This window comes from Coregonus clupeaformis, chromosome 19 (assembly GCF_020615455.1).
Source record: "Coregonus clupeaformis isolate EN_2021a chromosome 19, ASM2061545v1, whole genome shotgun sequence".
NCBI classification, from domain to species: Eukaryota; Metazoa; Chordata; class Actinopteri; order Salmoniformes; family Salmonidae; genus Coregonus; species Coregonus clupeaformis.
The window spans coordinates 58,955,029-58,981,978 of NC_059210.1; the positions used below are offsets into that span (position 1 = coordinate 58,955,029).

The 26,950-nt window shown below is 45.1% G+C and overlaps 1 protein-coding gene across 3 annotated transcripts; it reads right to left on the reverse strand.

Moving 5' to 3' along the window:
- Positions 1-1,488: 1,488 nt before the first annotated feature.
- LOC121532359 (carboxypeptidase Z) lies at positions 1,489-25,900 on the reverse strand. 3 transcript variants are annotated; one of them, XM_041838302.2, is made up of 16 exons: positions 25,724-25,900; positions 19,731-19,763; positions 16,279-16,330; positions 15,016-15,199; positions 13,339-13,486; positions 12,830-12,971; positions 12,674-12,747; positions 12,028-12,224; positions 10,848-11,009; positions 10,082-10,240; positions 8,448-8,515; positions 8,300-8,367; positions 5,493-5,632; positions 4,537-4,636; positions 3,594-3,739; positions 1,489-2,709 (listed from the first exon to the last, which is right to left on the reverse strand). In XM_041838302.2, exons 1-16 carry the CDS (start codon positions 25,833-25,835, stop codon positions 2,476-2,478), a joined length of 2,019 nt encoding a protein of 672 aa, XP_041694236.2. In that variant the 5' UTR covers positions 25,836-25,900; the 3' UTR covers positions 1,489-2,475. The 3 variants fall into 3 exon arrangements, with proteins under 3 accessions (XP_041694236.2, XP_041694235.2, XP_041694237.2); XM_041838301.2 differs by having other exon boundaries at positions 11,980-12,224; XM_041838303.2 differs by lacking the exons at positions 16,279-16,330; positions 19,731-19,763 and having other exon boundaries at positions 11,980-12,224; positions 25,724-25,858.
- Positions 25,901-26,950: the final 1,050 nt, after the last annotated feature.

Sequence of the window (26,950 nt, forward strand, 5' to 3'; positions counted from 1 at the left end):
AAAAAATGTGCAGTTTTGTCACACTACACAATGACACAGATGTCTCAAGTTTTGCGGGAGCGTGCAAATTGGCATGCTGACTGCAGGAATGTCCACCAGAGCTGTTGCCAGAAAATTGAATGTTCATTTCTCTACCATAAGCCGTCTCCAATGTCATTTTAGAGAATTTTGGCAGAAACGTTCAACCGGCCTCACAACCGCAGACCACGTGTAACCACGTCAGCCCAGGACCTCCACATCCGGCTTCTTCACCTGCGGGATGGTCTGAGACCAGACACCCGGACAGCTGATGAAACTGAGGAGTTTTCTGTCTGTAATAAAGACCTTTTGTGGGGGAAAACTGATTGACTGGGCCTGGCTCTCCAGTGGGTGGGCCTATGCCCTCCCAGGCCCACCCACGGCTGCGACCCTGCCCAGTCATGTGAAATCCATAGATTAGTGCCTAATGAATGTATTTCAATTGACAGATTTCCTTATATGAACTGTAACTCAGTAAAACCTTTGAAATTGTTGCGTTTTTATATTTTTCTTCAGTATAATTAGCCTAGAAAAGATAGCCTACAGGCTACTCACTACTTTCTAGCTATTGAATTCTCTTGCCTCCCTTTGTGTCGCTAATAGGAGAATAACTGACTGTAGCTTAGCTACAAGCCTTTTGTGCGTCCCAAATGATCTCTCCTTTCTCCCCCCTAAGTGTGCACTTGTTCGCTTCCCTTTCATAGATTTGAAAGGGAATGACTGGTATGTGAAAACTCTCTCTAGCCAATGTCTCCAACGACACCGATCCAACGCTTTTACATTTGTGAGCAGTAGGCCTAGTGAACGAGTGCACACTTCAGCAGGAAGGAGAGATAATTGGGACCTAGCACAGACTTGAATAACATAATCTCTCTAAACCCGAAAGCCTGGACTGTTACTCATCTGTCTACTCTCTTGTTTTTCATTCTCCGTGAATAGTTTCATTTCCCACCCCCTGTGTATGTGAAAGGTGACCTGGTATTCATTTCATGTACGATTACGCCCTCTAGTGGTTAAAATAACTCATGACATCTCCCATTAAAGCAGCGTGAATGCCTGGCGTTTTTCATGTACGGCGAGTATTGTTAATGACACCCTAATCACAAAAACAGCAAAACAAATGGATTATTCATCCCTTTATACATTATTAATCCAATCTGAAATTAAAAACATTAGTCGGACAAAACATCTAATAGTGATTTATGAAGATGTTTGTGATTCTGGTAGGCTATAGACTGACACAGCTGACTTTAGCTCTTCTTTTCATATGGGCCCTGGTCAACGTCTCCGCCAGGGCCCTGGTCAACGTCTCCGCCAGGGCCCTGGTCAACGTCTCCGCCAGGGCCCTGGTCAACGTCTCCGTCAGAGCCAATGGGCCCTGGTCAACATAGTGAAGGAAATAGATAGGGGCCATAGAAGTTTGACCACCACTGACCAGTGTCTAGAACAGTGTTCTCCAACTCAGGGTAGGGGGGGCAGAGGAGCGGAGTATCTTTAGACATGCTGAGTCCTGAAGGCAGTAAGTCTTCACCAGCTGTCTGTGTGTTTAGAATTTGCCCCCAATCCTTAAAAATGACAAATGAGCCCCACTAAGAGGCAAAGAGGAGTTTGTGTGTGTCCCAACCTGTTAGATCCTCAAGTCTACTTGTTGTAACAGAAAGACATTGAAACAGAAGCATTATTAGAACACTGAGGAAGGCAGAACTCAGAGGAGGAATGTTGTGATTAGAATGACTTAATGAAACATTCTAAACAGAACACTGAGGAAGGCAGAACGTTGTGATTAGAATTAATTAATGAAACATTCTAAACAGAACACTGAGGAAGGCAGAACGTTGTGATTAGAATTAATTAATGAAACATTCTAAATAGAACACTGAGGAAGGCAGAACGTTGTGATTAGAATGACTTAATGAAACATTCTAAATAGAACACTGAGAAAGGCAGAACGTTGTGATTAGAATGAGTTAATGAAACATTCTAAATAGAACACCCAATATCTGAATGGGAGCCCAGAGTCTTCCCTGGTCAGGACACAACACATGTTCAGACTCCTGTCCATAGCGGAGGTAGGTGTACCCCTGGGGGACGGGGGAACCTGTCCTATCTACCGGGCGTAGCTTACTTAGGAAGACTGATCAGAACACAGGCCTTCTGGTAACATGAGGGGAACGTTGGTGGTACTCCGGCCAGAGCTAAATGTGACGGGGGACAGAAACCAAAAAAGATTGAGAACCAATTCATGCCTCTACTTGTAGGAGGCATTCCAAATAGTCCTATATAGCTGTGCACTATATAGGGAATAGGGTGCACTATATAAGGAAAAGGGGTGCCATTTGGGATGCATACTACAAGGAAGGACCCCTGCCCTCTGCCCTGTGGGCTCTGGTCAAATGTAGTGCACTAAATAAGGGAATAGTGTGCCATTTCAGTCTAGTCTTTATCCTGTCCAGTCCTCTAGTTGCGTAGCAGCCAGGTGGGAGCTGAGACCCCTGCCTGGGTAAAGTAATTCCACCACCACGGCTTCTCCTGACGCTCTCCTCCCATCCCCGGTTCCCTGGGTTCTCCCGGTTCTCCCGGCTCGGCGCGGCCGTAGCGCTGGAACTGGTTGTAGGGGTCGAAGCGGTCGTAGGTGTCCAGGGAGGAGCTGAGGAACAGGTGGTAGTCTGGTCCTACTGGCTGGACAGGGACCTGGAGGAGAGGACAGAAATATCTTTAATGAGAGGTAGGGGAGAGGGAGAGGGAGGTGAGGGAGGAGGGGGGAGAGGGGAGGAGGGAGGAGAGGGGAGAGGGGGAGAGGGAGAGGGAGGAGGGAGGGAGGAGGGAGAGGGGAGAGGGGAGAGGGAGGAGAGGGGAGAGGGGAGAGGGAGAGGGGAGAGGGGAGAGAGGGGGAGGAGGGGGAGAGGGGAGAGGGGGAGGGAGGAGAGGGGAGAGGGAGGAGAGGGAGGAGGGGGGAGGGGGGAGTGGGAAAGGGAGAGGGAGGAGGGGGGAGGGGATAGGAAATGGAAAACAACAGGTGGTAGTCTGGTTTTACTGATGAAGACCTGGAGAGGGAGGAGGAGGAGGAGGAGGAGGAGGAGGAGGAGGAGGAGGAGGAAAGAGAAGAGGAAGAACATTATATCTCAGATATCATGACACTGACATCAACATCATATATCTCAGATATAATGACACTGACATCAACATCATATATCTCAGATATCATGACACTGACATCAACATCATATATCTCAGATATCATGACACTGACATCAACATCATATATCTCAGATATCATGACACTGACATCAACATCATATATCTCAGATATCATGACACTGACATCAACATCATATATCTCAGATATCATGACACTGACATCAACATCATACATCTCAGATATCACGACACTGACATCAACATCATATATCTCAGATATCACGACACTGACATCAACATCATACATCTCAGATATCATGACACTGACATCAACATCATACATCTCAGATATCATGACACTGACATCAACATCATATATCTGAAACACTGATCCTGACACAAAAACATCACAGATAAACCACTAACTTTACAAGTACCTTTTTGAGCACGAAGTCGACCCGGCCAGGTTTATCCATGTGAGCAGGCAGGTAAATTCTCTTGCTGACCTTGGAGTAACCTTTAGCTGACGCTGTTATGATGTGGGTTCCTGAGTTCATTAACCTCCAGTAATCACCATCCTCCGCTGTAGAGAGAGAGAGGGAGGGAGAGAGAGAGAGAGAGAGAGAGAGAGAGAGAGAGAGAGAGAGAGAGAGAGAGGGAGAGAGAGAGAGAGGGAGGGAGGAGGGAGGAGAGAGAGAGAGAGAGAGGGAGGGAGGGAGGGAGGGAGGGAGAGAGGGGAGAGAGAGGGAGAGAGAGAGAGAGAGAGGGAGGGAGAGGGAGGGGGGGAGGGATACAGTGACATGTTTTACAGGGTAACCACCATGAGAAAATGTTTGTCTTGATATCACGTCTCTCCAGTGATGACGCAATGTCAGAATAATGTTTATTTTCCTTTGCGTGTAAACTGCAGACGTCTCTACATTTCCCCATACAGTGGAAACCGCTTGGAGCATCTGGAAAAGCTAAATTATGAAACCAGTTATGGTCCACGTCCCAAATGGAACCTTATGTCCTACACAGTGATCCTCTGTGGTCCTCTGTAGCTCAGCTGGTAGAGCACGGCGCTTGTAACGCCAAGGTAGTGGGTTCGAACCCCGGGACCACCCATACACAAAAATGTATGCACGCATGACTGTAAGTCGCTTTGGATAAAAGCGTCTGCTAAATGACATATTATTATTATTTATCCTACAGGTTTTGTCCTTCTTCAGCAATCTTTCCTGTCTCTCTACCCCTCTCTCACCCTCCTCCTCCCCCTCATCTCTCCCTCCCTCATCCTCTCCTCCCCGTATCTCTCCCTCCCTCACCCTGGCTCAGAAGTAGCCGTCTGGGACGCAGACATGATCCTGAACTACGGCTAACAGTTACTGTAGTGGTTACCTGTGGTGACATCTTTACGTATTCCCCTGACAGATATGGACGCTCCCTTTATTCCATAGCCCTCCTCATCCTTCACCACTCCCTTTATACCTCTGTGGACCTGCAGAAGGAACGACAGGGAATAACATCAGGGAATATCCGGCTAGGGGAATGACATGGATATCATGGAGCAACAGGGAATAACATCAGGGAATATCAGGCTAGGGGAATGACATGGATATCATGGAACGACAGGGAATAACATCAGGGAATATCCGGCTAGGGGAATGACATGGATATCATGGAACGACAGGGAATAACATCAGGGAATATCCGGCTAGGGGAATGACATGGATATCATGGAGCGACAGGGAATAACATCAGGGAATATCCGGCTAGGGGAATGACATGGATATCATGGAACGACAGGGAATAACATCAGGGAATATCCGGCTAGGGGAATGACATGGATATCATGGAGCGACAGGGAATAACATCAGGGAATATCCGGCTAGGGGAATGACATGGATATCATGGAGCGACAGGGAATAACATCAGGGAATATCCGGCTAGGGGAATGACATGGATATCATGGAGCAACAGGGAATAGAATTGACTGCTTTTTTTCCCCACCCTCCTGATTCCAGGAATCTTCCAACCAGGATTTCTAGAAACCCAGGACATTTTGGGAAAGTTTCAGGAAGTTTCTAACCTATCAGCGAATGGCAGGGAATGATGAGGTCAGTGGAGACTGGTGAAAATAAATAGTAGGGTGGCAGCTCATTGTAAGGCTATATTGGAATGAATGGAAAGGTATCAAACATGTTTCCATCTGTTCCATGTTCCGTTCCATGTATTCCATTCCAGCCATTCCAAAGAGCCAGCTGTCCTCCTGTAGATAACACATAGGCCTTCTACAGTATAACTACGGCACAAAATGGCTGCCTGGTCGCTGGGCTACAGAGGGGCAGACCCACCGACTCCATGAAACTGAGCAGGGCCTCCTTGTTCCTGAGCCACTCTGGGTAGAGCTCCTCTTCAGAAGGGAACTTGTCACAGCCCAGCTCCACCGTGATCTCCAGACAGTTAGTGTGGAGGTAGTTAAAGTCTGACATACCTACGGTACCGGAGACATCACACACACACCTTAGATATATACACTAGACACACACACACACACACACACACACACACACACACACACACACACACACACACACACACACACCTTAGATATATACACTAGACACACACACACACACACACACACACACACACACACACACACACACACACACACACACACACACACACCTTAGATATATACACTAGACACACACACCTTAGATATACACACACACACACAGGTACTGAGAGTTAACACACAGAGATACAGGAAAGAGAGAAGGGGAGGTTGAGGAGAGGAGGAGAGAAGAGATAGAAGGTCCCGTAGAGGAGAGGAGGAGAGGAGAGATAGAAGGTTCCGTAGAGGAGAGGAGGAGAGAAGAGATAGAAGGTTCCGTAGAGGAGAGGAGGAGAGGAGAGATAGAGGGTTCCGTAGAGGAGAGGAGGAGAGAAGAGATAGAAGGTTCCGTAGAGGAGAGGAGGAGAGAAGAGATAGAAGGTTCCGTAGAGGAGAGGAGGAGAGAAGAGATAGAAGGTTCCGTAGAGGAGAGGAGGAGAGAAGAGATAGAAGGTTCCGTAGAGGAGAAGAGATACAGTGGGGCAAAAAAGTATTTAGTCAGCCACCAATTGTGCAAGTTCTCCCACTTAAAAAGATGAGAGAGGCCTGTAATTTTCATCATATGTACAGGTCAACTATGACAGACAAATGGAGAAAAAACAATCCAGAAAATCACATTGTAGGATTTTTAATGAATTTATTTGCAAATTATGGTGGAAAATAAGTATTTGGTCACCTACAAACAAGCAAGATTTCTGGCTCTCACAGACCTGTAACTTCTTTTTTAAGAGGCTCCTCTGTCCTCCACTCATTACCTGTATTAATGGCACCTGTTTGAACTTGTTATCAGTATAAAAGACACCTGTCCACAACCTCAAACAGTCACACTCCAAACTCCACTATGGCCAAGACCAAAGAGCTGTCAAAGGACACCAGAAACTAAATTGTAGACCTGCACCAGGCTGGAAGACTGAATCTGCAATAGGTAAGCAGCTTGGTTTGAAGAAATCAACTGTGGGAGCAATTATTAGGAAATGGAAGACATACAAGACCACTGATAATCTCCCCTCGATCTGGGGCTCCACACAAGATCTCACCCCGTGGGGTCAAAATGATCACAAGAACGGTGAGCAAAAATCCCAGAACCACACGGGGGGACCTAGTGAATGACCTGCAGAGAGCTGGGACCAAAGTAACAAAGCCTACCATCAGTAACACACTACGCCGCCAGGGACTCAAATCCTGCAGTGCCAGACGTGTCCCCCCGCTTAAGCCAGTACATGTCCAGGCCCGTCTGAAGTTTGCTAGAGTGCATTTGGATGATCCAGAAGAGGATTGGGAGAATGTCATATGGTCAGATGAAACCAAAATAGAACTTTTTGGTAAAAACTCAACTCGTCGTGTTTGGAGGACAAAGAATGCTGAGTTGCATCCAAGAACACCATACCTACTGTGAAGCATGGGGGTGGAAACATCATGCTTTGGGGCTGTTTTTCTGCAAAGGGACCAGGACGACTGATCCGTGTAAAGGAAAGAATGAATGGGGCCATGTATCGTGAGATTTTTGAGTGAAAACCTCCTTCCATCAGCAAGGGCATTGAAGATGAAACGTGGCTGGGTCTTTCAGCATGACAATGATCCCAAACACACCGCCCGGGCAACGAAGGAGTGGCTTCGTAAGAAGCATTTCAAGGTCCTGGAGTGGCCTAGCCAGTCTCCAGATCTCAACCCCATAGAAAATCTTTTGGAGGGAGTTGAAAGTCCGTGTTGCCCAGCGACAGCCACAAAACATCACTGCTCTAGAGGAGATCTGCATGGAGGAATGGGCCAAAATACCAGCAACAGTGTGTGAAAACCTTGTGAAGACTTACAGAAAACGTTTGACCTGTGTCATTGCCAACAAAGGGTATATAACAAAGTATTGAGAAACGTTTGTTATTGACCAAATACTTATTTTCCACCATAATTTGCAAATAAATTCATAAAAAATCCTACAATGTGATTTTCTGGAATTTTTTTTCTAATTTTGTCTGTCATAGTTGACGTGTACCTATGATGAAAATTACAGGCCTCTCTCATCTTTTTAAGTGGGAGAACTTGCACAATTGGTGGCTGACTAAATACTTTTTTCCCCCACTGTAGAAGGTTCCGTAGAAGAGAGGAGAGAAGAGAAGAGATAGAAGGTTCCGTAGAGGAGAGGAGAGAAGAGATAGAAGATTCCGTAGAGGAGAGGAGGAGAGAAGAGATAGAAGGTTCCGTAGAGGAGAGGAGGAGAGAAGAGATAGAAGGTTCCGTAGAGGAGAGGAGGAGAGAAGAGATAGAAGGTTCTGTAGAGGAGAGGAGGAGAGAAGAGATAGAAGGTTCCGTAGAAGAGAGGAGAGAAGAGATAGAAGGTTCCGTAGAGGAGAGGAGAGAAGAGATAGAAGATTCCGTAGAGGAGAGGAGAGAAGAGATAGAAGGTTCCGTAGAGGAGAGAAGAGATAGAAGGTTCCGTAGAGGAGAGGAGGAGAGAAGAGATAGAAGATTCCGTAGAGGAGAGGAGAGAAGAGATAGAAGGTTCCGTAGAGGAGAGGAGGAGAGAAGAGACAGAAGGTTCCATACCCCCTGGGAAGCTGTACCACAGAGCTCCGTTGATGATGCCTCCGCTCCTGATGAAGGACGCTCCACACCTAATATAATATAGAATATATACGTCATCCAACAAGGGGGTAATATAATCACCTATAATAATGTACCTGAATATAATCACCTCTCTGTGTTGTTGTCGGCCATGCTGGCGTGAGAGTCTGCGTACGTCCGGGCCAGCTGCTTAAACGCCTGCAGAGAGGAACACAGTCACACTCTTCAAAATGTCATATCTGTCCCCAAGACTTTCAGTGGGCCTCAGAACAGAAGAGGTTTTCACACCTGACATAAACTATGTGTAGGACAGGGTACCTGTTGGTCAGGTGTAGGACAGGGTACCTGTTGGTCAGGTGTAGGACAGGGTACCTGTTGGTCAGGTGTAGGATAGGACAGGGTACCTGTTGGTCAGGTGTAGGACAGGGTACCTGTTGGTCAGGTGTAGGACAGGGTACCTGTTGGTCAGGTGTAGGATAGGACAGGGTACCTGTTGGTCAGGTGTAGGACAGGGTACCTGTTGGTCAGGTGTAGGACAGGGTACCTGTTGGTCAGGTGTAGGATAGGACAGGGTACCTGTTGGTCAGGTGTAGGACAGGACAGGGTACCTGTTGGTCAGGTGTAGGACAGGGTACCTGTTGGTCAGGTGTAGGACATGACAGGGTACCTGTTGGTCAAGTGTAGGATAGGACAGGGTACCTGTTGGTCAGGTGTAGGACAGGGTACCTGTTGGTCTGGTGTAGGACATGACAGGGTACCTGTTGGTCAAGTGTAGGATAGGACAGGGTACCTGTTGGTCAGGTGTAGGACAGGACAGGGTACCTGTTTTTCAGGTGTAGGACAGGACAGGGTACCAGTTGGTCAGGTGTAGGACAGGACAGGGTACCTGTTGGTCAGGTGTAGGACAGGACAGGGTACCTGTTGGTCAGGTGTAGGACAGGACAGGGTACCTGTTGGTCAGGTGTAGGACAGGGTACCTGTTGGTCAGGTGTAGGATAGGACAGGGTACCTGTTGGTCAGGTGTAGGACAGGGTACCTGTTGGTCAGGTGTAGGACAGGGTACCTGTTGGTCAGGTGTAGGACAGGGTACCTGTTGGTCAGGTATAGGATAGGACAGGGTACCTGTTGGTCAGGTATAGGACAGGGTACCTGTTGGTCAGGTATAGGATAGGACAGGGTACCTGTTGGTCAGGTGTAGGACAGGACAGGGTACCTGTTGGTCAGGTATAGGACAGGGTACCTGTTGGTCAGGTGTAGGATAGGACAGGGTACCTGTTGGTCAGGTGTAGGACAGGGTACCTGTTGGTCAGGTGTAGGACAGGACAGGGTACCTGTTGGTCAGGTGTAGGACAGGACAGGGTACCTGTTGGTCAGGTATAGGACAGGGTACCTGTTGGTCAGGTGTAGGATAGGACAGGGTACCTGTTGGTCAGGTGTAGGACAGGGTACCTGTTGGTCAGGTGTAGGATAGGACAGGGTACCTGTTGGTCAGGTGTAGGACAGGACAGGGTACCTGTTGGTCAGGTGTAGGACAGGACAGGGTACCTGTTGGTCAGGTGTAGGACAGGGTACCTGTTGGTCAGGTGTAGGACAGGACAGGGTACCTGTTGGTCAGGTGTAGGACAGGACAGGGTACCTGTTGGTCTGGTGTAGGACAGGACAGGGTACCTGTTGGTCAGGTGTAGGATAGGACAGGGTACCTGTTGGTCAGGTGTAGGACAGGACAGGGTACCTGTTGGTCAGGTGTAGGACAGGACAGGGTACCTGTTCATCAGGTGTAGGGGAGAACATCCTCTCTTCATGGAGGTGTCTGGAGAAGTCAAAGGGATAAGAGATCACCAGCTCTCCACCATGGAGGCTAGCAGACTGGACAAACGGCACAGACCTGATCCACTTCATCACTGCATAGGTCTCTGAAGCTACCTGAGAGGAGAGACGGAGAAGAGGAGAGAGGAGAGGAGAGGGGGAGAGAGGAGAGGAGAGAGGAGAGGAGAGGAGAGGGGGAGAGAGGAGAGAGGAGAGGAGAGGAGAGACAGAGAAGAGGAGAGAGGAGAGGAGAGGGGGAGAGAGGAGAGATGGAGAAGAGGAGAGAGGAGAGGAGAGTTTTGCTCTGTCCAAGCAGCAGGATCTATTTCTTCACAGACAGCAGAATTCAGTTATTCAGAGGATCACCACCTCACACTGTTTGAGTGACATGAGAGAGATGGGTGTTTTCCCCATCACAGATCATGACAAAGATATTTGCATCATTAATCGGATCCTGAAAATTGCGCAAATCCCTTACGATACTGATTTTGTCCAAATACTTGGCACACCCCTTGTAAATACCTTACCGAAACAGGAGGAATGTCCTATACTTATCCAAACCAACAAAAAGCTAAGTTCCCATACCATCGGAGAGTTACGTACGTACACCTGAGGGACTTGCTACAGAGAAGCTAGTTAAACCCCTCATGTGTCACACCTCTCCGATGGCCTCACTGGCGCCATCCCACTTCCGACACCAATGTAGCGAGTTGTGGCTACATACCTTACCAAACCAGTAAGAGTCTGGGATGGGGATGTGGTCGGTGCGGAACCCTTTGATCCTGCGATTCCGGTAGAGAATAGAAGTCAGGTCAGGAAAGTTCCGGTTCAAGTCTAGGTTCTGAGCGTTGGTGCGACCCACCGTCCAACCGTTGAGCTCGTGACCCTGCACACACACACACACACACACAACACACACACACACACACACACACAGACACACACACACACACACACACACACACACACACACACACACACACACACACACACACACACAGACACACACAGACACACACAGACACACACAGACACACAGACACACACACACAGACACACACGGTAGAGATTGTGACCCTAGACATGGTTCAACACCACACGACCCTGCAGGACCATGACGGTGAGGAGTGAAGAGTGAAGCATCATGGGTAATGGAAGTCATGTCGATTAGAAGAATGTGATTGGATAGGATGAATATAAGAGGTCAGGAGTGTTTCCTTGACCATGTGACCGGATGAGGGCCCAGAGATTTTCCCAGTCAAGTCACAATGATCATTCCGTATACAGTGCATTACATTTTTGGGCCGTTTGGGCCAGACTATGTATCCGTCTGGAGAGAACAAGCTGTCCAGTAGCAGACAGGACATGCTGTTTGTGTGAAGAAGACAGAAATGAAGAAGAAGAAGAGAATAGATCTTCCCACTGCCAGCTGTTGGGGAAAACATCTAGAAGTTCTATCTATTAAATATCAATTATTTGTTGTGGGAAGAAAAACGTGTGTTTTGGGATTTCTAGCAGTGTTAAGAAGGTTCAGGTCCGTATTTTTTTTCGACCTTAAACACGGTTACAAAAAAAAAAGTTATTGTGTTTCCATGACAACAGTCTTACTGACTGGTCTTGCTGATTGGTTAAGGACACTATCACTCTCCTCTCTCTGGTAGTGGGAGGGGCTAGACCAATAGGAGAGCTCAAGGAGATGATAGGCAGTTGGAAAGGGGCGGGCTTAGAAAGAGAGTGCCCCCACCCATGCTGTCACAGACGCTATAATGGAGAAGATAGGAGGCGTGGCCTCTTTCTATCTCTATGCGGCGGTTGGTCGGACCGGCTTCGACGTTTTTTATTCATCTGTGATTTACTTCCTGGTTGTAGTGTGGTTGTTGTTCCGGGTCGTTGCTAGCCTCTACCTCGGCGGCCGCCAGCTCATAACCGTCGGGGTTCATGGACGCCAGGATGTGGACGCGCGTGGTGTTGACGAGCGTCTGGATGCGCTGGTTGCCAAGGAGATACTCGGAACACAGGTACTGGGCCAGGTAGAGCAGCAGTTGGCGACCCAGGACCTCGTTGCCATGCATGTTGCCAACCAGCTTGATCTCTGGTTCCACTGAGGAGGGGGGGAGAGGAGGGAGGAGGGGAGGAGGGGGGAGGAGGGGGGAGGGAGAGATGGGGGAGGGAGAGATGGGGAGGATGAGGGAGGAAATATGGGAGGAGGTGGATGGGAGGGAGAGATGGGGGAGGGGTGAGGAGGAGATGAGATGGGGAGGAGGTGAGGGAGAGATGGGGAGGAGAGATGGGGGAGGGAGAGATGAGGGAGAGATGGGGAGGAGGGGAGGGGGGAGGAGGGAAGGAGAGATGGGGCAGGAGGGGAGGGGGTGAGAGACAGGAAAGATTGCTCAAGAAGGACTAAACCTGTGTCAAAGTTCATGTTAGAAGACGTTAAAGGTGCAGGAGGTACTCAACTTGCCATGTGCCAATAGGCCCCCTAGATCACTTTGCCCCCATTGCTGTTCAAACCCCCAGAAATCACTACACCTTAAATCACTACACACTCACGTAGTTCGTGCCCTCCGGGGTTGTCTGTGAACTCTATGGCCAGGAGGTCTTTCCCCTCTGTGCTGCGTCCGATACTGTAGATAGATAGATAGGTACTTTATTGGTCCCCCGAGGGGATATTTCATGTCAAAAACAGCAGCAGACAACGACCAGTACCTGTAGGTTTTGGAGATGTGGGAGCACTTGGCAGCGGTCCTCTTCAGAACGCTGTACATCTGGGCGTTGGAGTGGTATGTGAACTGAATGATGGTGGAGGGTTCGTCTGGAGACAGGTTGGAGAAAGCCACTTCCTGTCTGGCTGAGAGGGGGAGGGCGAAGGAGGAGAGGGGGCGGGGGAGAGATAGGGAGGAAGGGGGAGGGAGATTAGCTGAATTGAACATAATGGGTTTTCTGACACTGATTTTAATATCAGGGACACACATTCCGATTGCAATTCTAACACGTTTCATCCATGGGATGTTAAATTACTTCGTAAGCTCTTTCCAATACATTTGTAATGTATTTAGGAACTAAAAATGCACTCCGTCCAAACTATCTTTTAAGGTGTTTGTGAATGCTAAGACAGGAAGTTAAAATTCAATGCGTTGCAGTACAGTAAAAACTCTTATTGTGTAATTATTAAATATCCAACACGTTTTTAACATGTACAATTCCATTAGGGCTACCTCTTAACGGGGCCAGCGGGTCGTGACAGCCTTCCTGTTCGCTGGCGAAGAACCGGTCACAGTCTAGGAAGTAAGGCCACGCCATGTCGATGCCCTCGAACGCATGGCCACACCCCTTCCTCACCGCCTCACACGTACTGCGGCACGACTGAAGAAGAAGAAGGAGGAGGAGGAGAAGAAGGAGGAGGAGGAGGAGGAGGAGGGGGAGGAGGAGGAGGAGGGGGGGGGAGGAGGGGGGGAAGAAGAAGAAGAAGAAGAAGAAGAAGAAGAAGAAGAAGAAGAAGAAGAAGAAGAAGAAGAAGAAGAAGAAGAAGAAGAAGAAGAAGAAGAAGAAGAAGAAGAAGAAGAAGAAGAAGAAGAAGAAGAAGAAGAAGAAGAAGGGGGAGGGGGAGAATACTGTATTAATCCATATGAGATGGATCCTGTACCATCCTGTGTCCAACCCCCTTCCACACCCACACAAACACACTGTTACAGGGTTTAGTTCAATCGGTAATCGGCTAGTTTGTTCTACTAATCCTGACACCACATGTAGGGACTTTTACACATTGAATCTCAATTGTATTTCCTTGATTCCTCACATCCTCCCCAGCTAGCACATAATGTTCTGAGAACCCTATGTTTCTTAGAGCTTGGTGAGAGCGTGGTTGTCCTATGGTTATTTTCCATACAACCTTCCCACAACATTCTGGGAATGGAGCAGGATAGTTGCTTGGCTTTGGAACATTCTCAGCACATTTAAGGAACTTGACAAAATAACATGATTTTCTTTGCGTTTCATTAGTTTAAACAGAACATTTCCTAAAAGTTAAAACATGATTACATTTAATTAAATGTTTGGTAAGGTTCTAGGAATGTTCTCCAACTGGTTTGAAATTGGGAATGTCCTCAAATAGTTCAGAGAAAGTTAAAAAAACTTGCTTCTGTGGGAATTTCAATACTTCAGCGTAACATTTTCTGCAGTTTTCCTCGCGGTGCTATTTAAAGTAATGTTCTCAGAACATTAAAAACCAAAAGAAAACATTAGCGTTCTAAGAATGTTATTTAAAAAAACGTATATGTTCCGCTTTCAGCACCAACAAAACTCTGAATACTCTGCTCTTGTTGGTGCTGAAAGCGTAACATATACGTTTTTTAAATTACATTCTTAGAAATGTTAAGTGTGTTCACGTGTGTTGAGCTGCGCCCACTAATTGTCCACACCTCATCTTAATGAGATCTTGTTTCCTTTGAAACGGGGTCTGTTTGAAGAGACTAAATTGAATACCTTTGTATGAGTTTTTTTTTTAAACATGGCATGTTAACTCCATCCTGGTGGTGCAGTGGACTAATGCCATGGATAGAGAACAGAAGATCATAGGTTTGAAACTCACTGACCCTGTGGCACAATAAAAGTGTTTGCATGATTAATGCCTAAGCAAATTCATTTCCATGTGTCCTAGCTGTACTTCAAGTTCAAAACAGTTAAGCTAGCAGTGTCTTAATGAAACACGTTTATAATTTCCGTTCTCAGAACGTTAATAAAACCTTCAGGGAACCATAGTAAAACGTTCTCAGAACCTCCCTGCAACATAAAATGTTATGTTTCCCAGGAACAGGTGAAAATGTTCACTTCCTTTCCGGTCAGGAAACGTACGGCTTTGTTCCAAGCAACCTAATGTGCTAGCAGGGACACACCTTGACGGGCGCGGGGCTGGGTAGGTCCTGGCAGCGCGGGGCGAGGACGGAGCACCCCAGCAGACGGATGTCAGGGGAACACTCCCCGTTGAGGAGACCATGGACCACAGACAGGAGGAGGTACTCAGCTCCAGACTCCACCTCATGACGAGACCGCTGACCTAGGATGTTAGGGAAGATGGTCCTGGGGGAGAGACCAGCAATTGATCAATCGATTGATTGGTCGATCCGTCGATCAGTCTGTTGACCAGTCAGTCGAGCAAATCAATCAATTATTTAATCAATTAGTCAGTCACTCAATCAATCTGTGAATCAGTCTGTCGATCAGTCAATGTATCAATCAGTCAAGTAGATGACAACATATTGGTAATGTTTTTTTCTCAAACAAAGTGATTCTCTTCCATTTCCATGTGGGAAATATCTTCCCTCTAGAGTGAGGGAGGGAGGGAAGGGACTAGACTCTGCTTGGGTCCCAAATGGCACCCTATTCCCTATATAGTGCACTACTTCTGATTAGAGTCCTGTGGGCCCTGGTGAAAAGAAGGACACTATATAGGGAACAGGATGCCAGTTGGGATGCGGATTCTGTTTATAGCAGCCTCTGTTTATAGCAGCCTCTGTTTATAGCAGCCTCTGTTTATAGCAGCCTCTGTTTATAGCATCCTCTATTTATAGCAGCCTCTATTTATAGCAGCCTCAGTTTATAGCAGCCTCTGTTTATAGCAGCCGCTGTTTATAGCAGACTCTGTTTATAGCAGACTCTGTTTATAGCAGACTCTGTTTATAGCAGACTCTGTTTATAGCAGCCTCTGTTTTATAGCGGATTCTGTTTATAGCAGCCTCTGTTTATAGCAGCCTCTGTTTATAGCAGCCTCTGTTTATAGCAGCCTCTGTTTATAGCAGCCTCTGTTTATAGCAGACTCTGTATATAGCAGCCTCTGTATATAGCAGACTCTGTTTATAGCAGACTCTGTTTATAGCAGACTCTGTTTATAGCAGACTCTGTTTATAGCAGCCTCTGTTTATAGCAGCCTCTGTTTATAGCAGCCTCTGTTTATAGCAGCCTCTGTTTATAGCAGCCTCTGTTTATAGCAGCCTCTTTTTTATAGCAGCCTCTGTTTATAGCAGACTCTGTTTATAGCAGACTCTGTTTATAGCAGACTCTGTTTATAGCAGACTCTGTTTATAGCAGACTCTGTTTATAGCAGCCTCTGTTTATAGCAGCCTCTGTTTATCGTAAGGGAGGGTAACCAGAAGACTCACCTGGAGTAGTCCAGGTCGTTGCAGTAACCCAGGTTAATCTCTGAACACACCGCTGGGGAGGAGAGGAGGAGGGTTAGGGGTGAGAGGAGATCTGGTAACCCAGGTTACACTGCTTAGGGGTGAGAGGAGATCTGGTAACCCAGGTTACACTGCTTAGGGGTGAGAGGAGATCTGGTAACCCAGGTTACACTGCTTAGGGGTGAGAGGAGATCTGGTAACCCAGGTTACACTGCTTAGGGGTGAGAGATCTAGTAACCCAGGTTACACTGCTTAGGGGTGAGAGATCCAGTAACCCAGGTTACACTGCTTAGGGATGAGAGGAGATCCAGTAACCCAGGTTACACTGCTTAGGGGTGAGAGGAGATCTGGTAACCCAGGTTACACTGCTTAGGGGTGAGAGGAGATCTGAGGCACATTCAGCAGGACACAACATTTTTGGAACGTTCAGATAGAAATACAGTGTGCCGTGTTGAACATGCCTCTCTGACACGTAGAACAAGGAATCATGGCGGCTCTGGTCATGGCGTTTCTATCTGCATTGTTGGACAGCGTTTGGCCACTGAACCAGGTCACGCTTTACTGTCTACACTGTTGATGTAATTGTTGATGTATGTGGTCCTCTGTAGCTCAGCTGGTAGAGCACGGCGCTTGTAACGCCAAGGTAGTGGGTTTGATCCCCGGGACCACCCATACACAAAAATGTATGCACGCATGACTGTAAGTCGCTTTGGATAAAAGCTTCTGCTAAATGGCATATTATTATTATGTTATAGGACTTACTCAAGACCTAAGGGACTTTACCCAGCTAGCAGCACATCTGGTTCCTTGGAAGTTGTGGGAACATACGTTTTTTGGTTTCCCATTCGTTTCTGGGAACGAAGCCGTAGGTTTCCCTGACCTGTAAAACGGAACGTTCTTGGAACGTACATTTTTTGGGTTGCAGGGAGGTTCCTTGAAAGTTTTCCTGGGAGGTTTTTTTATTAACGTTCTGAGAAACTGAAATTAAATAACTTTCTGAGAACATGTTTCAATAAGACTCTTAACAGCACTGCTAGCTTAGTTTTGAGTTACCTGTTTTGTGCTCCAATCAGATAGGACACATGCAAATTAATTTGCTTAGGCGTTAATCACATTTATTTGTTATTGTGGCACAGCATCAGTGAGACTTTAACCTATGACCTTCTGTTGTCTATTCATGGCATTAGTCTCGTTCAAATATTTTTTTATTGAACACACACAAGACTGGTGTAAAGGTCTCTTGTAGAAAAGACAAGTGTGCAAATCTTATGTAAACATGAAATAGCAGACAGATAAGAAAAGTACCCAGAGTTCCAAATAAACAACACTAAATAAGTCATACAGAACAAGGGCAGAGGTCTCCCTTCCCCAGGTGCCGGGGTTAGATTAAAATATTACAAGTGAGAGTGCGTTAAAATGTACAAATTCATAGCGCCGAATGGTCCGAGTAAGAGAGGAGACGCTGCCAGATTTGATTAAATGTTGATAATTTATTGCTCAGAATATATCTAATTCTTTCTAAATGTAGAGTGTAGTCCCCTGTAGCTCAGTTGGTAGAGCATGGCGCTTGCAACGGCAGGGTTGTGGGTTCGTTTCCCACGGGGGGCCATTATAAAAAATTTATGCACTCACTAACTGTAAGTCGCTCTGGATAAGAGCGTCTGCTAAATGACTAAAATGTAAATGTGTTTGCCAAATCGCTGAACCATAATTTGGCAGAGGGAGCTTCCTTGTTTTTCCAAAACAACTAGATTAATTTTTTTAGCCGAAATGAGACTGTACGAGATGAGTTGTTTTGGAACATGCCATGTTTTCTTAACTCATACAAAACTGTTCATTTTAGTCTCTTCAAACAGACCCCGTTTCTAAGGAAACAAGCTCTCATTAAGATCAGGTGTGGCCGATTAGTGGGCGTGGCCAACACACCAGAACAAGGTAGAGGATAGAGAGAGTTTTGTTGATGCTGAGAACGGAATGTTTTTAAATAACATTCTTAGAACGTTCTCTAAACGTTACTAAAGATTTCTTGTGGTTTTTATGGAACGTTTTCTTAACGTTCTGAGAACAGAATGTATGTTTTTAAATAACATTCTTAGAATGTTCTCTGAACGTTACTAAGGTTTTTATTAACAAAACATATCTCTGTTATCTCCTGAAGTGATCTCTCTAACTCTATTTTAAATCATCCCAGACAGACAGCGACAGCAGAGAACATCCCCACAGGGTTCAAACTAATGTTCCTGTCCTCTCTTAAACTATGGAGGCTTTCCAAATGGCACCCTATTCACTATGGTCCCTAGTCAAATGGCACCCTATTCACTATGGTCCCTAGTCAAATGGCACCCTATTCACTATGGTCCCTAGTCAAATGGCACCCTATTCACTATGGTCCCTGGTCAAATGGCACCCTATTCACTATGGTCCCTAGTCAAATGGCACCCTATTCACTATGGTCCCTAGTCAAATGGCACCCTATTCACTATGGTCCCTAGTCAAATGGCACCCTATTCACTGTGGTCCCTAGTCAAATGGCACCCTATTCACTGTGGTCCCTGGTCAAATGGCACCCTATTTACTATGGTCCCTAGTCAAATGGCACCCTATTTACTATGGTCCCTGGTCAAATGGCACCCTATTTACTATGGTCCCTAGTCAAATGGCACCCTATTTACTATGGTCCCTAGTCAAATGGCACCCTATTTACTATGGTCCCTAGTCAAATGGCACCCTATTTACTATGGTCCCTAGTCAAATGGCACCCTATTCACTATGGTCCCTAGTCAAATGGCACCCTATTCACTATGGTCCCTAGTCAAATGGCACCCTATTCACTATGGTCCCTAGTCAAATGGCACCCTATTCACTATGGTCCCTGGTCATAAGTAGTGAACTATTTAGGGAATAGTCTGCCATTTGGGGGGTCAGCTATGTACAGGCTTGTTCCATCTTGCTACATTTGCATGGAAAGGAATTTGACTCTGTTAAATGGTACTGCCACAATAAACAGTACATACAGACAGACAATAAACAGAATATACAGACAATAAACAGAATATACAGACAATAAACATAATATACAGAGAGACAATAAACAGAATATACAGAGAGACAATAAACAGAATATACAGAGAGACAATAAACAGAATATACAGACAATAAACAGAATATACAGAGAGAAAATAAACAGAACATACAGACAATAAACAGAATATACAGACAATAAACAGAATATACAGACAATAAACAGAATATACAGACAACACATATAGATGAATTGACACAAATTCACGTGGTATGTACACTATAAACACTGTAAGCTATAGTTGACTGCTATACAGTTGACTTGGACTACCATACATAATATATATTTTACAATCCATTTTTATATTTCTTTCTTTCCTTATAACAATAAAAAAGTTCAGTGAATCACTTACGTTTTTCTTCAGCTGGACTGTTGTTGCATCTTCCTGCAAAATACAAAATACAAAACACATCACAACATAAGTACATGTAGCCTTCTGCAGTGGATCTCCAACCTCTCCCTGAGAACCACCAGACTTACCATGTATTTCATGATCTATTGCACATCTAGCACACCTGATTCAACTTGTCAACTAATCATCAAGTCCTTGACGAGGTGAATCAGGTGAGATAGTTCAGGGCTACAACAACATGGTGAAACGTCTGGTGGGGTCCCCAAGGAGAGGGTTGAGAACCACTGGACTAGTGTATTAGTTGAAGCAACGTTGGTGAACAGACGCTAGAGGGAAGCAGAGTCAAAGGTAAAACGTCCATTCCAGAAAGAACGTCAGACACCAACATAGACGAAGCATCATCATCTGTGATCAGATTTACTTTGAAACTTTTAAGAAAATTATATTGCACTTATAAACGGATATTGGACTTATCTGTGGGTTGGAATTAAAATACTAATAACCTGACTTGAAATACTAGTAACATGACTTAAAATACTAGTAACCTGACTTAAAATACTATTACCCTAACTTGAAATACTAATATCCTGACTTGAAATACTAGTAACCTGACTTAAAATACCAGTAACCTGACTTAAAATACTATTAACCTGACTTGAAATACTAATATCCTGACTTGAAATACTAGTAACCTGACTTAAAATACTAGTAACCTGACTTAAAATACTATTAACCTGACTTGAAATACTAATATCCTGACTTGAAATACTAGTAACCTGACTTAAAATACCAGTAACCTGACTTAAAATACTAGTAACCTGACTTAAAATACTATTAACCTGACTTGAAATACTATTAACCTGACTTGAAATACTAGTAACCTGACTTAAAATACCAGAAACCTGACTTAAAATACCGGCTAATTTTCAACCACAGTCCCTGGCCAGGTTATTAAAAACCATTACAATAACAATACAGACAGACAATGAGCAGTGAGCAACATGCAGAGCAACATAGGACAAGCAACACGTAGCACACAGACAGAGAAACATAGGACAAGCAACACGTAGCACGCAGACAGAGAAACATAGGACAAGCAACACGTAGCACGCAGACAGAGAAACATAGGACAAGCAACATGTAGCACGCAGACAGAGAAACATAGGACAAGCAACACCTAGCACGCAGACAGAGAAACATAGGACAAGCAACACGTAGCACGCAGACAGAGAAACATAGGACAAGCAACACCTAGCACGCAGACAGAGAAACATAGGACAAGCAACACCTAGCACGCAGACAGAGAAACATAGGACAAGTAACACGTAGCACGCAGACAGAGAAACACAGGACAAGCAACACGTAGCACGCAGACAGAGAAACACAGGACAAGCAACACGTAGCATGCAGACAGAGAAACACAGGACAAGCAACACATAGCACGCAGACAGAGAAACACAGGACAAGCAACACGTAGCACGCAGACACAGAAACACAGGACAAGCAACACGAAGCACGCAGACAGAGCAATAGCACAAAAAGCAATAAAACAAAAAAAGCAACAAAGTTTTTCCCACACCTCACAAGCTACAGACAACAGATAACATGGAAAGCGGCGATGCACAGCTAGGGGTTATGTTCACTGGTCTGATTGGCCTTCAGCCATGTCTTTATGTTCACTGGTCTGATTGGCCTCGATGTATGTTGTCTGATTGGCCTTCAGCCATGTCTTTATGTTCACTGCTGATTGGCCTCAGCCATGTCTTTATGTTCACTGGTCTGATTGGCCTTCAGCCATGTCTTTATGTTCACTGGTCTGATTGGCCTTCAGCCATGTCTTTATGTTCACTGGTCTGATTGGCCTTCAGCCATGTCTTTATGTTCACTAGTCTGATTGGCCTTTATGTTCTCTGTGAAGGTGTGATAGGTGGAGCAGTTGTGTGTGTGTCTGATAGCAGTGTGCTCCAGGCAGGGGAAGCTCTCCCAGAGAAAGCAGATTGACTAAAGGTGCTTTTCCTTAAGGGAACTATACAGTCACCTCTCGTGGCAGCACCTTGTGGATCTGCTGCCACGGGTTTGGGTTTTTCTGTTGAACAAAAGGACCAAGGGGAGGTGGGTCATTGTAGACAGGCACTCTATAGGCTAATCTGGATAGACTGCAGTTAACAACACTAATCTGGATAGACTGCAGTTAACAACACTAATCTGGATAGACTGCAGTTAACAACACTAATCTGGATAGACTGCAGTTAACAACACTAATCTGGATAGACTGCAGTTAACAACACTAATCTGGATAGACTGCAGTTAACAACACTAATCTGGATAGACTGCAGTTAACAACACTAATCTGGATAGACTGCAGTTAACAACACTAATCTGGACAGACTGCAGTTAACAACACTAATCTGGATAGACTGGAGTTAACAACACTAATCTGGATAGACTGGAGTTAACAACACTAATCTGGATAGACTGCAGTTAACAACACTAATCTGGATAGACTGGAGTTAACAACACTAATCTGGATAGACTGGAGTTAACAACACTAATCTGGATAGACTGCAGTTAACAACACTAATCTGGATAGACTGGAGTTAACAACACTAATCTGGATAGACTGCAGTTAACAACACTAATCTGGATAGACTGGAGTTAACAACACTAATCTGGATAGACTGCAGTTAACAACACTAATCTGGATAGACTGGAGTTAACAACACTAATCTGGATAGACTGGAGTTAACAACACTAATCTGGATAGACTGCAGTTAACAACACTAATCTGGATAGACTGGAGTTAACAACACTAATCTGGATAGACTGGAGTTAACAACACTAATCTGGATAGACTGCAGTTAACAACACTAATCTGGATAGACTGGAGTTAACAACACTAATCTGGATAGACTGGAGTTAACAACACTACTCTGGATAGACTGCAGTTAACAACACTAATCTGGATAGACTGGAGTTAACAACACTAATCTGGATAGACTGCAATTAACAACACTAATCTGGATAGACTGCAGTTAACAACACTAGTCTGGATAGACTGCAGTTAACAACACTAATCTGGATAGACTGCAGTTAACAACACTAATCTGGATAGACTGCAGTTAACAACACTAATCTGGATAGACTGCAGTTAACAACACTAATCTGGATAGACTGGAGTTAACAACACTCATCTGGATAGACTGGAGTTAACAACACTAATCTGGATAGACTGGAGTTAACAACACTAATCTGGATAGACTGCAGTTAACAACACTAATCTGGATAGACTGGAGTTAACAACACTAATCTGGATAGACTGGAGTTAACAACACTAATCTGGATAGACTGGAGTTAACAACACTAATCTGGATAGACTGCAGTTAACAACACTAATCTGGATAGACTGGAGTTAACAACACTAATCTGGATAGACTGCAGTTAACAACACTAATCTGGATAGACTGCAGTTAACAACACTAGTCTGGATAGACTGCAGTTAACAACACTAATCTGGATAGACTGCAGTTAACAACACTAATCTGGATAGACTGCAGTTAACAACACTAATCTGGACAGACTGCAGTTAACAACACTCATCTGGATAGACTGCAGTTAACAACACTAATCTGGATAGACTACAGTTAACAACACTAATCTGGATAGACTGGAGTTAACAACACTAATCTGGATAGACTGCAGTTAACAACACTAATCTGGATAGACTGCAGTTAACAACACTAATCTGGATAGACTGCAGTTAACAACACTAATCTGGATAGACTGGAGTTAACAACACTAATCTGGATAGACTGGAGTTAACAACACTAATCTGGATAGACTGCAGTTAACAACACTAATCTGGATAGACTGCAGTTAACAACACTAATCTGGATAGACTGCAGTTAACAACACTAATCTGGATAGACTGCAGTTAACAACACTAATCTGGATAGACTGCAGTTAACAACACTAATCTGGATAGACTGGAGTTAACAACACTAATCTGGATAGACTGCAGTTAACAACACTAATCTGGATAGACTGGAGTTAACAACACTAATCTGGATAGACTGGAGTTAACAACACTAATCTGGATAGACTGCAGTTAACAACACTCATCTGGATAGACTGGAGTTAACAACACTCATCTGGATAGACTGGAGTTAACAACACTAATCTGGATAGACTGCAGTTAACAACACTAATCTGGATAGACTGGAGTTAACAACACTAATCTGGATAGACTGCAGTTAACAACACTAATCTGGATAGACTGCAGTTAACAACACTAATCTGGATAGACTGGAGTTAACAACACTAATCTGGATAGACTGCAGTTAACAACACTAATCTGGATAGACTGGAGTTAACAACACTAATCTGGATAGACTGCAGTTAACAACACTAATCTGGATAGACTGGAGTTAACAACACTAATCTGGATAGACTGCAGTTAACAACACTAATCTGGATAGACTGCAGTTAACAACACTAATCTGGATAGACTGCAGTTAACAACACTAATCTGGATAGACTGCAGTTAACAGCACTAATCTGGATAGACTGCAGTTAACAACACTAATCTGGATAGACTGCAGTTAACAACACTAATCTGGATAGACTGCAGTTAACAACACTAATCTGGATAGACTGGAGTTAACAACACTAATCTGGATAGACTGGAGTTAACAACACTAATCTGGATAGACTGCAGTTAACAACACTAATCTGGATAGACTGGAGTTAACAACACTCATCTGGATAGACTGGAGTTAACAACACTAATCTGGATAGACTGCAGTTAACAACACTAATCTGGATAGACTGGAGTTAACAACACTAATCTGGATAGACTGCAGTTAACAACACTAATCTGGATAGACTGCAGTTAACAACACTAATCTGGATAGACTGCAGTTAACAACACAAATCTGGATAGACTGCAGTTAACAACACTAATCTGGATAGACTGCAGTTAACAACACTAATCTGGATAGACTGCAGTTAACAACACTAATCTGGATAGACTGGAGTTAACAACACTAATCTGGATGGACTGCAGTTAACAACACTAATCTGGATAGACTGCAGTTAACAACACTAGTCTGGATAGACTGCAGTTAACAACACTAATCTGGATAGACTGCAGTTAACAACACTAATCTGGATAGACTGGAGTTAACAACACTAATCTGGATAGACTGGAGTTAACAAAACTAATCTGGATAGACTGCAGTTAACAACACTAGTCTGGATAGACTGCAGTTAACAACACTAATCTGGATAGACTGCAGTTAACAACACTAATCTGGATAGACTGCAGTTAACAACACTAATCTGGATAGACTGGAGTTAACAACACTAATCTGGATAGACTGGAGTTAACAACACTAATCTGGATAGACTGCAGTTAACAACACTAATCTGGATAGACTGCAGTTAACAACACTAATATGGATAGACTGCAGTTAACAACACTAATCTGGATAGACTGCAGTTAACAACACAAATCTGGATAGACTGCAGTTAACAACACTAATCTGGATAGACTGCAGTTAACAACACTAATCTGGATAGACTGCAGTTAACAACACAAATCTGGATAGACTGCAGTTAACAACACTAATCTGGATAGACTGCAGTTAACAACACTAATCTGGACAGACTGCAGTTAACAACACTAATCTGGATAGACTGCAGTTAACAACACTAATCTGGATAGACTGCAGTTAACAACACTAATCTGGATAGACTGCAGTTAACAACACTAATCTGGACAGACTGCAGTTAACAACACTAATCTGGATAGACTGCAGTTAACAACACTAATCTGGATAGACTGCTAGGCTGCAGTAAAACAAGACTATTCCCTTTTCTAACCACACATGAAAAAAATATATAATTGTCTCTGAAACGTCCTCATGACTTACTTCAACAGCTCCATAATGCATAAGCAGCCATGAAGGTTATGAATGAATACAGTAGTACGTTACCCAGAGCCTCGTGTCCAGGCTCGCAGAACCGTTGAGGGGCACACCAGCATATCACCAGAACATTGAAGAGGGTAAAAACAGCTAAAACAGTCTTGTATTCTGTTGTGTCCATAGTGATGTGGCAGGCTGAGTATTGAGTGGAGCAAGTCTGCTATACACTCTGTAATTACACTACACCCCCCCACAGACAGACAAAACGTACTCCTCTCTCTCTCTCTCTCTCTCTCTCTCTCTCTCTCTCTCTCTCTCTCTCTCTCTCTCTCTCTCTCTCTCTCTCTCTCTCTCTCTCTCTCTCTCTCTCTCTCTCTCTCTCCCTCTCTCTCTCTCTCTCTCTCTCTCCCTCTCCCTCTCCCTCTCCCTCTGTCTCCCCTCTGTCTCCCTCTGTCTCTCTCTGTCTCTCTCTGTCTCTCTCCCTGCATCCCCTCAGCCAGGAAAGTCAAGTCAGGAGAATATTCTTCCCGTAGATCATATTACAGAAGCCATCCAGGCTGTGTGTGTGTGTGTGTTGGGGGGAAGACAAGGGAGGAACGTGGCCTACTCTGTGTGTTGAATGGGTAGAGCCGTAACCTGTAAAGAGCTCTTAGTCTATACTTTGTGGCGTCATAGAGAGTCAACAGAGAAAAATCAGATATTTTTGGAAGTGGAACGCTGTCTGAGGAATTTCAGGTCTGTCTGTGTGTGTGTGTGTGTGTGTCTGTGTGTGTGTATGCGTGTCAGTGTCTTGGCAGCATATTTAGTCCCAGAGAGGTCATCCAGGAGACAGCGGAATTTAAAATGGGAAAATGTCCCACCAGCCAGGTTGCCCCAGTTCCACTGCGAAATTAGACGTCCGTCCAGGTCCCCAGGACGTCGGGACTCGCCTTTTAAACCAGCCACTAGTAGGCTGGCGGCTTCCTAGGGCGTTGTGGACGGGGGATGGAGGATGGGCTTGCTAGGGCGTTGTGGACAGGGATGGAGGATGGGCTTGCTAGGGCGTTGTGGACAGGGATGGAGGATGGGCTTGCTAGGGCGTTGTGGACAGGGATGGAGGATGGAGGATGGGCTTGCTAGGGCGTTGTGGACAGGGATGGAGGATGGGCTTGCTAGGGCGTTGGATAGGGAATAGGATGCCATGTGACTAGGACCTATAGGGAATATATAGGGAATAGGATGCCATGTAACCAGGACCTATAGGGAATATATAGGGAATAGGATGCCATGTAACCAGGACCTATAGGGAATATATAG